The sequence below is a fragment of the Schistocerca americana genome, chromosome 5, assembly GCF_021461395.2.
Source record: "Schistocerca americana isolate TAMUIC-IGC-003095 chromosome 5, iqSchAmer2.1, whole genome shotgun sequence".
In the NCBI taxonomy this organism is placed as follows: Eukaryota; Metazoa; Arthropoda; class Insecta; order Orthoptera; family Acrididae; genus Schistocerca; species Schistocerca americana.
The window spans coordinates 258,489,788-258,500,320 of NC_060123.1; the positions used below are offsets into that span (position 1 = coordinate 258,489,788).

Consider the following 10,533-nt stretch of genomic DNA (forward strand, 5'->3'; position numbering starts at 1 on the left):
CTGCTATATGGTGAGTATCAACTTTCCCTCTTATAATATTGTAACAATTACATTTCCCAATATTCACCCACAAGCACATGCTTCTATATCCTAATCTGTAAACAATTATTTATTTCTACATTTTTGTATTACATTGATTTTTTTATTAATGTGATGATAACTCCATTATCCACATTGTCTCTACATGAATATGCATCTAATTTATAACCACTTATGAGAAGGTTTTCTGTGCCTGTTGTTGTTGCTCAGACAGACAATTGACACCAATTTTTTCAGCTGCTAAGGGCTTGCAAGCAAATTAGCAACTTATTTACCTTGTTTTTTTACCACATAATATTCTGATGAAGCAATCTGCTTTCTCTTTTCATTCTATTATTATAAGACTAAATGGGACTCTTTGTCAGTTTGTTCCCTTTATACTGTCTTGGTGAATTCTGAATTTTGATCTAAAGTGGGTGTCTCACCTGATTCCAAAACCACAAGGATATGCCTTTGTGTACTGTTGGACACCCTTTTGTCTTCTAATAGATCTGCTAATTTGTTCTTACCTCTCCTATTCAGTTGTAGCCCATGAGAAGTACAACCCCAATCTTCCTATACCAACTACCAGAACAGCAACCATATAAGATATTGCATTTGTCTGAAGGAGCCTCAGTTCCTTGTTTACTTGTTTAACAACAGGGTTAAGCCAGGACTCATCATGGTGCCGCATAACTTCCATAAAACTCACATTTGTGTGCTCATTAGCTGCTCCTATTTTGTGTTTGGCACCACTAATACTGTATTTTTCGTTTTTAGTCAGGATATTTCCAGCTGTCCCAACTATCAACACCTGATCTGCTTTTTCAAAGTACTCATACATGTTTCCAAAGTTTTCAGTGAACATTAGTTTTACAGTTGTATTGCTAAATTCTCTTCTGTACAGTTGGAAGTTCCTGCAATACATTTAATGTAAGAATCCTTGAATGTGATCAATATTTTGTTTTGTTTTGCTTTAGGTTCTGCTCCCGGCACAGAAAGGAGAGCCCATCTTGTAAACAGAAACCAGCTGCAAAAAGTAGTGAAATTCAGCCAGCCATCTGAAATACGTGCAAGTACAATTGCTTGTGTTAAGAAGTTGCTTGAATGTGCCAGAGAGAAACAAAGAAAACGGGGTAAATACCATAAGTATTCACCAGAAATACGTGAACAAATTGCCCAGTATGTTACTGAAAAAGGTGCTAGTGAAGCTGCTCGCTATTTCTCAAAGAAACTTGGCAGAGTTGTAAGTGAAAGTACTATACGTAATATTTTTAAAATTCATAATAGTTACACACCAGAGCTGAAACAGGAAATTGGAAAATATGCCGTGATATATGGTGTTCGGGCTGCATCAGATCATTTCACTCAGAAATTGGGACGTGCCACAAGATTGGGTATAGTACACAAATTTAAAAGATTATATCTTAGTCAAATTCCAACCCAACTAAAGAAGAAAATCAACAAGAAAAGGTCTAATGTAAGTCGTAAAAGACATTACAGTGACGAACTTAAAGAAGAGATGGGAAATTATGCTTTTAAATATACTGTTGGTGCTGCTATACAGCATTATTCAAGAAAATTTGGTCATCCCATAACAGAAACTGTAGTTCGTAGATTCCGAAAAATGTATTTGCAGAAGACTTTTGAAAAACAGTCTCAATGGAAGCAGAAACAAGAGCAGTTGGCAGTTCAACAGAAAGGAAAACAACTGCAGCATGAAAGAGCACAACAACAAATACATTTGAACATCCAAGAAAATACTTTTAAACATCAGATGGAACAGGCTTTTCCACAAAACCACATTCATGAGAGTTGTGTACAAAGTGCAGACACAGTCAGTGCAATGCAGACTATAAATATTTTGCAAAGTTCTATGAGTGTTCTAAATGACCCTCAGTTCAGTGACTCTCCTAATGCTATATTTCCATCATCAGCTGCTGCGTCATCCAGCTGTGCCTCCTTCAATCAACACACTAGTTCTGTTCTTGATATACAGCCTTACACCCAGTGCAGTGGCTCAGTTGTTTCATCATCATTAGTATTCCCGAGCCAGTTTAATCATATTGTGGATACTACCCAAGTTTCAAATGATCCTAATATTTCTGTCCAAGAGTATCAGCATAATGAGCTGTACTCATATTATAATGAACACAGTCAGCGAGAAGACATAAACTCAATCTCAGGAAACAACTACATTTCTTCATTGCAGCTACCACCATTGTCACATTTTTCTGATGCTGAGCTTGCTAATAAGACAATATCTGCTCTCGATGGAATGCCAGCACATCCGAGAAAACAACAGAGTTTTCATCTATCAAACAGCAGCAGTCATGGCACTGATAGACTTGTATCACAAATTCATTCTGTGTTGTCGCAAACTGGAGACGTCCTTTTCCAACAAGAGGGTATTCCACAACTGACTGAGACTAATGCTACCATTCAGTTAAATTCAGATCAAGCTGGAGGGGAAAATACAAATGACACAATACCAACTACTAAATATTCAGGTGACAGTTGTCGCTTGCACACCAGTCCATCGTGTTTCTCTGTCAGTCATGTTTGTACTAAAGCGTCAACTGAATATAGTGTGAACACCTTGTTCGATGACCAGAATAACACTTTTTTGCTGCCACCTAGGGGAGATTGTAATATTTCAACATATAACAAATGTAATGAGGTTAAAGCACTCAACGTACCCTATCCATCTGGACCGGCGACAGCTCATGAAACTAATTCCACCAATTCATCAACGTTTTTGTTGAATAAAGGTGCCAGATCTCCAGTACCAGCTTCTGATGTTACTAACAGTCATTTATATTCAGTCCAGTGTACACCAGATACACTTCAGCCACTAGAGCCAGAGGTAACAAATGTCTTGCAAATACATGAGGCAACTGCCACATTAAACTCATCACCACTGCTAAGTACTCTGAGCTCTCAAAACTCTGAGCAGCAGTCACCATTATCTTTTGTAATAAGCAGCACTAATGCTCCAGTCACTCAAAAAACAATAAAAACATCTACCACACCTACATCATCAGTGATATGTGAGGTAATAAAAAATATAAAACCAGTTGCATCAGACCCATCTGTATTGCCAGCTGATGTTCCTCAGAAGCCCGCAACACGTTTATCTTCATCTTTGTTCAAAGAGAAACAAATGGATACATCAGCTACTATGTATCCTTCCTGCTCTGTATCAGTGCTAAAGGAAACCATGTCTTCTAGCACCAATCACCCTTTTTTAGTACAATCACCAGTCAACCGGGCAGCACCATTGTATACTGTAGCTACCACATCTTCAAGGACAACAACAAAAAGTGTAGCATGTGCTTATGCAATAACTCTTGCTCAAGAAGATAAAAAGAAAATAAAGGTACCTCTCAGGTACTTTTCTCAATCACAGCTCACAGAACCACCGCCTCTTATTGCTATTACCCAGTCGAAAATATCTCTTGGACAGTCTCCTTCACATGTGACTGTGTTTCCAGTAACATCTGTAACAGAAACACTTTGTACAATGGACTCAAGACTGAAAATTCCCCCACTTGCAGTGCTATCCCACCCTACTCCCAGTCAATTAAGTGAATCAACCCCATTACAGAACTCAGTCATCACTGGTCATTCACACTCATCTGAAAAACAGTCTCCTGTGTATCAACTTGATTCAGCACATACAGTTTCCCAGCATGAAAAAGTGAAAATGTTAAAGGCATTAGTTAGTTCAGAGGAAACACTAGATCAGAGCACTGATAATCAGTCAAAATTGTCAGACAGGGATTCTTCAGTATATCCAATAGATAAAGCAGTCATGTCATCTGTGTCATCGGGTTCAAATACAGATCATGCTAAAAACAAATTCAACTCTATGCAGAAGAAAATTTCACCTGCAGCAGGGTCTTCATCTTCATTGCATTCTGTGAACAATTTAGTAATAATGCAAAATCATGGCACAGTTTCACAATCACTATCATCTTTGGTGACATCGCATCAAATGACTCTCATTCCTGAAGGTGCCATTATGCATGCAGTTGCTGCACAAACAAAACCACATTTTGAAGAAAACATTCATCACAGTACCTCTGTATCTTCTTCAGTCCAAAATACCAACATGTTAGCTGCAAAATTGAATCTCTTGGGACCAGCATGTTCTGTTGCTCATATTGGTCATCCAAAAACTGGCTCATCATCAAAGATACCTGAGTTAGCAAACTCACCTGTCACAGACACAAGACCATCAGCTGCAACATTTTCAGTGCAGGCCTTGACAGCTGTATCAGACTTTAAACACACTGTGACAACTGCCTCGACAAATTCACATGTAATTGCTATGTCCTCACAGGCTGCAGCTGTATGCAGGCCTAAAGTGTCAACAGTATTAAGCTCAACATCTGTGGACACTGCAATACCAGTAAATTCTTTACCAGATTTAACCTCTATTAATGTCCAATCAAGTACTGAGGAAATCCCCATCATCGTTGAATACCACAACAAACAAAAGCAGGGTATGGAAAGTAGATCTGAGGTTCCGACAGATTCGAAACATCTAACTACATGCAGAAGTAAAGGTGAGGTTCACAATCCAGTTGTGACACTTCCAACAATACATAATTTAAATTATATTACTGTGGCATCATCGAACACACCACTAATGAGTCATAAGCTTACAGGCCCTTGCAACAGCACTGGATCAAATTGTACATCTACACGAGATTCTTGCATCACTTCAAATTCTTTGACAACACCAAAACCAGGGAATTCGTCCCCATGCTACACAGGCTCCATAGGTAGTAGTAATACTTCATGGAATGGTGTTACCAGAATACCTTCTACTAATAATTTATCAGATAATGCCATTATATCTTCTAGTAATGCCTCAGCAACTGCCACAGCTGTAAGCCCCTCGCTTTTGAATAAAAACTGTTTAGCATCAAAGAGTACTTCATTAGACTACTTGGCTGAAGTATCCTTAACTAATACTTCAGCAAGTACAACAGCTACATCTGCTGCACTTCACATTTTCTTGGACAACATGCCTGAAATAAGCTCTAGTAGAACTATTGTGAAACATTCCAATCCAATATCAAACAGTAAAAATTCATCAACCTTTACAGACACAACATTTTCGTATAAAAGTAAAGGATCCCTAAGCTGTACTGCAGCAAGTTATACAGATGCAACATATTCAAGAAAAAATTTGTCTAGTACCAAGGCTGCACCACTCTCTGCTAATAACTCAGTGAAAAGTACAGTCAGAGTTTCATCTAGTAAAGAATTGTCGACTGGTTTAGAGGCTCCTGACATTACCAAAGGTGATGGTAAACCTAACCCTGTTGCTACTAAAAAATCTCAAAAAAAAGTGTTGTCAAGAAGTTTTAAAGGCTGTAAACGAGGAAATTACTGTGTATATAGCCCTGAACTACGTGCTGAAATGGGTAGATACGCTGCAGAACATGGAAGTCAGCAGGCATGTTTGTATTTCAAACATGTTCTCGGAGTTGAGATTCCATCAAGTACAATGAGAACACTTAGAGACAAGTATTTATTGAAACGTGAACATTGTACAGTTGATCAGAAGGTTTTGAATAAGGAGGTAACATCACTGGGATATGGACAACGTGGAAGGCCAATGAGGTTGGGGAAATATGATGAGGAAGTTCGTCGGTGTATACAAGAAATAGTAAAAGCAGGTGAACCTGTGTCATCTTACCTTGTCATTGAGACAGCAAGGCAAGTGTTAATGCAGTATGACCCCAGTCTTCTGGAAGAAAATGGTGGGAACATAAAATTGAATGTTTCATGGGCAAAGTCATTCTTGAGGCGCACAGGTTTGAGAAATAATTCTTAACACATATAGCAGCACAAGAAATGATTAGTTTCCTAAAAGGAAACAAAAAGTAATCGATTCTCGGAAAACAACAAAACCTGAGCTTACACGTTCTTGTCAGTCTGTGATATCATTTGATACCTGTTTTAAATATGTTTGTTTTTTAGTAATAAGGACTTACTGTAAGTTCGGAGTGAATTTGGTATCATGTATCCTCCATTTTATAGTCCACAGTTCTCTGTGGCATATAAGTAGTGACTCAGAGCATTCATACTATACTATGCAACTTGTTGGGGCTGCTCATTTTAGTTGAATGTTCTAAGATTGGCTGCACTCCACTATTGTGTAAAATGTGATTCTGAATCGTGGAACTTGACATTTTACTATTGCTGTTAAATGTAAGGAATGCTCATGGAAGTGTAAGCAGAAATATCTAGAAGAAAACATATTCTTTTATCTTTGTAATTTTGGAAATCAAATTTCTGTTATTTCTCTTAACTGTTAATGCATGCTTTTCCTACATGAATCACTGCTTGTCCTAAATGTTTGTTAATTTATATTGTTGTGTGTATGCTGTGTTTGTGAATAAAATACAATGAAAATTTGTTTATATAACATACACAGTGTTGAATGAAATATTCATTTAAATATAGATCAAGCAGGAGCAGAGATATATAACATACCAACAGCCATGAAATTGTTTGATATTAGAACCAAAATCAGAGGAAAGATATGTAGGAAATTGGACTAATCAGATGTTAATTTGGAAAATTGTGATGTGACAAGCTTTCGGGCTTGGTGGTGAAATGTGAGTATTCTGTGTGTGTCTAAGAGTGACCTTTTTGCATTACCCAGAATGTAGACACAGGCTGGTTGCAGCAAGGTCATATGGTGAATAACAGCTATCAGAAGGTGTGATCTGAGATGCTGCAACCACCATGAGGAGGTAAGCCAGAGGGGCAAGGACTCAGGGTTTTCTGGTGGCGAGGGAAGTTTGGTCACTCGAGCTAGACACCGAGAAATGGCAAGTTTCGATATTTTCTAGTAGAAGACGGAAAATATGGAGACTGAACTAGCTGAAGTATTCAAAATGGAAGGCTGACTAAAGAAAGGAAATTTAGACCCTGGTTTAATGATATATATGCCCAGTCTATCCTATTTATAAGTTATGGCTGATTAAAGTTGATTAAACATGTTATATAAAATGCCAGAAACTGGAAATCATTGTCAGCGTAATTAACTAATAGGTGATGCTAGATACCATGCATCTATGGGCACCCACCAAAAGAGAAGGAAAAGAATCAAATGGGGTAGATGCCTTATATGTTTATGTACTATTACTAACTAGAAATTTCTTTTGCAAAACTATTTGGGGGTAGCAAGAACATGAAAACAACCAATTATGCAATAAATGAATAACTACTTTAGATATTAAGTATATGATATCAGTGCCAATAGTTTGGTAGCTTGAGTTTTTATATAGGACCTAAGGTGTAATAATCACTATAAAAAAGTAGTTACCTAGCAGAAATTGTCAGTTTGCTAACAAGTAGTGCGAACGAGAATATATACTTCCAGAGCATGGAAGCATGGGCATCTTCAAATTTTTTCTGTCGTAGGATGCAGAAGTTGACACTCTATGACAAAAAGGGCACACCAGGACGTAGAATTCCGTACTTAGAGAATCTCATGAGAGCGTGTCATGTCAATGTAGATTTTCGTCAAGTTGAGCTCATTTTCCATGAGTGAAGTCACTTGGAATAAGAATTATGAGATGAAATCACAATTAGAACAATTTTGCATTCACGGGTTGTTGACTTTTAATGTTTTATGGTATAGCAACTTTTTTTGCTATAGTCAGGACCTTAAAATTACAACGTGAATGGTTGCTGTTGGACTTGTGTTATTTGTGAGATACTTTGTGGAACTCAGGCAGAGTCTAACCTTTGTGGAACTTTGTTGTTATTTCTGAAGTAAATGCTGCTCTGCTGTCTGATGAGACTTAGTGAAATACAGCATTCTATCAACCGCTGGACATTCATAGGTGTACAAATAGAATTTTATATTACATTGAGCATTGACTGGACTTCAATACAGCTAGTGTCATCTACTGTTTTTGATTGACAACCTGCCACCACCTATAAACATTTATATCAGCTTGCATGCTGGTTAGTTGGTGGAACATATTATAGCACTCATTATATCATGTGAATAAAGACCCAGTTATGTTTCAGAGGAACAATATTTTACGAGCTCATGTTGGTTATGTGTTAACAGATCATTTTCTTTGAGGTACTTCATAGTGTTCAAGCACAGTGTATGTCCCAAAAACTACAGGAAATCAATGTCAGTGGTATGCGTCTATAATTTTAGCATATTCTACTTCCTTTATTGCATTGGTGTAATTGTGCAATTTTCCAGTCTTCAGGTACAGAGGTATTTTTTTTAAGTGAATGGTTGTATATGACTGCTAAAAATGCAGCTATTTCATTAGCATACTCTGAAAGGAGTGTAATTGTACTAAGTCTGGACCAGAACACTTGCCTTTGTTGAGTGACTCAAGTTGTCACTAGTTTAGTATTTAGTTATACTAATATCCTAACAGTGGTCTATAACAAAGTATTAAAACTAAGAAAACTTTTTTTGTCATATGCAATTTTTAACTCAACAGGAAACATCTGCAAACAATAGTATCGTGCATCTTCTCATGTACGAGAAAAGAATTCATCTCTCCTAAAGCAAGAGAGATAGCAGTCATGAAGAATGAGTTTGAATGGGGAAGTAAAGCCCTTATTGCTTTTGGAGCTGTGTGAAGTACAGGGTGTCTCACGAAAGAAACACGCGGGGGTCCGCGGGTTACATGGCATGGCCACTGGCTGTCGACACCCCATCTGCTGCCGCCCCATACCCAGCTTGCACACACTTATCTGCCGGTGGTCAGCTTTGTGCATGCTTCCCCTCTGTTAAGCATAAACAACATTGCCATCTGACTAACTAAAGCTTGCCTTTATTAACAGTGAGTGCTCAAAATGATGTCCCACTGTGCTAAGAGCAACATGACATCTCCTGAACACATTAGCAAACAGTAGGCAAATTTGGCTGCTGAAAGCTGGGAAATGACTAGCCGAACCCTATTCTCCAATTTTTCAAGCATGTGGAGATTGGTTGCATACATCTTGTCTCTTAACATCCCACAAAGTTAAAAATCACACAGATTTCTATCTGGAGAACAAGGGGGCCAGTCAACTATCCTATCATCAAAAACTTCCTATTGCTGTCATAGAAGCACTGGCGATGTGTGGTCTTGCATTGTCCTGCATGAAATAACCACACATATTTTCGTTAGAAGTTAGTTCATGAGAGAGAGGTGGAGGGGGGGGGGGGGGGGGGGAAGGTTGCAGTATATTGTTCACATACCTGTCAGAACATCCTGTTTCATGGAAAATGATGGTTGCATAATTCATCTTACACTAATTGCACACCACACTCCTATTTTCACATCATGCAGTGGATGTTTATGTAATTCATAGAATTTTCAGAGCTCCGACATCAATTGTTCTAAGGATTTACGTACCCTGACAAATACAGCTATTCTACATCAGAAAAAAAAAGAAAGAAAAAAAAAACCAAGCAAATCAGGATCAACTTCCCCATCAAGCACAAACTGTAACAGCAAGCTGCAATAATGACATTGAGCAACAGTATCTGAATTCCTTAGTTGAAGCGCTACAGTTATTTTGTATGGTTTCAATTTCAGTTTGTGCACAGCTCTGTCAGCAGATGCACGTGACACACCAGTCTGAAGTGTCAAATACCACACAGATTTTCTTGGACTTCTTTCCAAGGCCTCCCCTATCTCACCTAATTATTTCTGGTTAAAACAGTAGGTTCCATAGGCCTTCGTTTGTGTAACACAGAGCTAGTCTCTTGAAATTTCTGCACTAATCTGAGTATTGTTGAATCATTGGGAACATGCACTATGGGAAATTTGCGTATGAATTCAAGCCAACATTCCACATACGATTCTGTTTTTACACAGTTCAGTGCAAGAAATGCTTGTTGATCCTTGGTGTATGTCATACCAAATGGAAACTTGACAGGAAACTCAAAACAAAATGCCCGAACACTCAGTTGTGCAGTACAGAAGACTCAGGCATGGTGTTTCTGTTGCAATAAGAATGTCTAGCAACAATATTTGAAAAATTAAATGTGACAAAAAACTAAAAAGAAAACACCCATATGCTCAGTTGCACAGTGTAGGGGATGTGCAAAGTTTTGGTGTCTGAGAACTACGCGAAGCGGCAACCAGCAGATGTAGCGCCAACAGCTGGCTAACATGCTGCACGACCCACATACCCCTCCCAGGTGTCTTTGATGAGGCACACTCTCCTCTGAGTGGTGACAGTTTAAAATCAAGGCAGAACATTAAAAAGGTCATAAATCTGTAGTAAACCCTGATTACTGAATTTTAGTCCAGGATAATATTGTGTAACGAGAGGATTATCATTATGTTTGGAGCACACTAACATTCTAATTCCCACTATTGTTAAATTACTCTTCTGGTGGCAAATCACTGGAAACAGTAACTATTGTGAAAGACTTAGGAGTAATTATCTGGAATGAAAACACAAAACAAATTCTAGGAAAAACATATGTAAGGCTGAGATTTGTTAGGAGATTCTTGA

At 38.1% G+C, this 10,533-nt stretch overlaps 1 protein-coding gene across 2 annotated transcripts in view; it reads left to right on the forward strand.

Annotated features, from left to right (window-relative positions):
• The window catches only part of LOC124615766, an 80,986-nt gene extending 74,567 nt beyond the window's left edge, over positions 1–6,419 (forward strand). For both annotated transcript variants that reach the window (XM_047143862.1, XM_047143863.1), the window contains exon 10: positions 999–6,419. In XM_047143862.1, the coding sequence (XP_046999818.1) occupies positions 999–5,869 (4,871 nt within the window). In that variant the 3' untranslated portion in view covers positions 5,870–6,419. The remainder of the gene's footprint in view (positions 1–998) is intronic.
• The last annotated feature ends 4,114 nt before the right edge of the window (positions 6,420–10,533 follow it).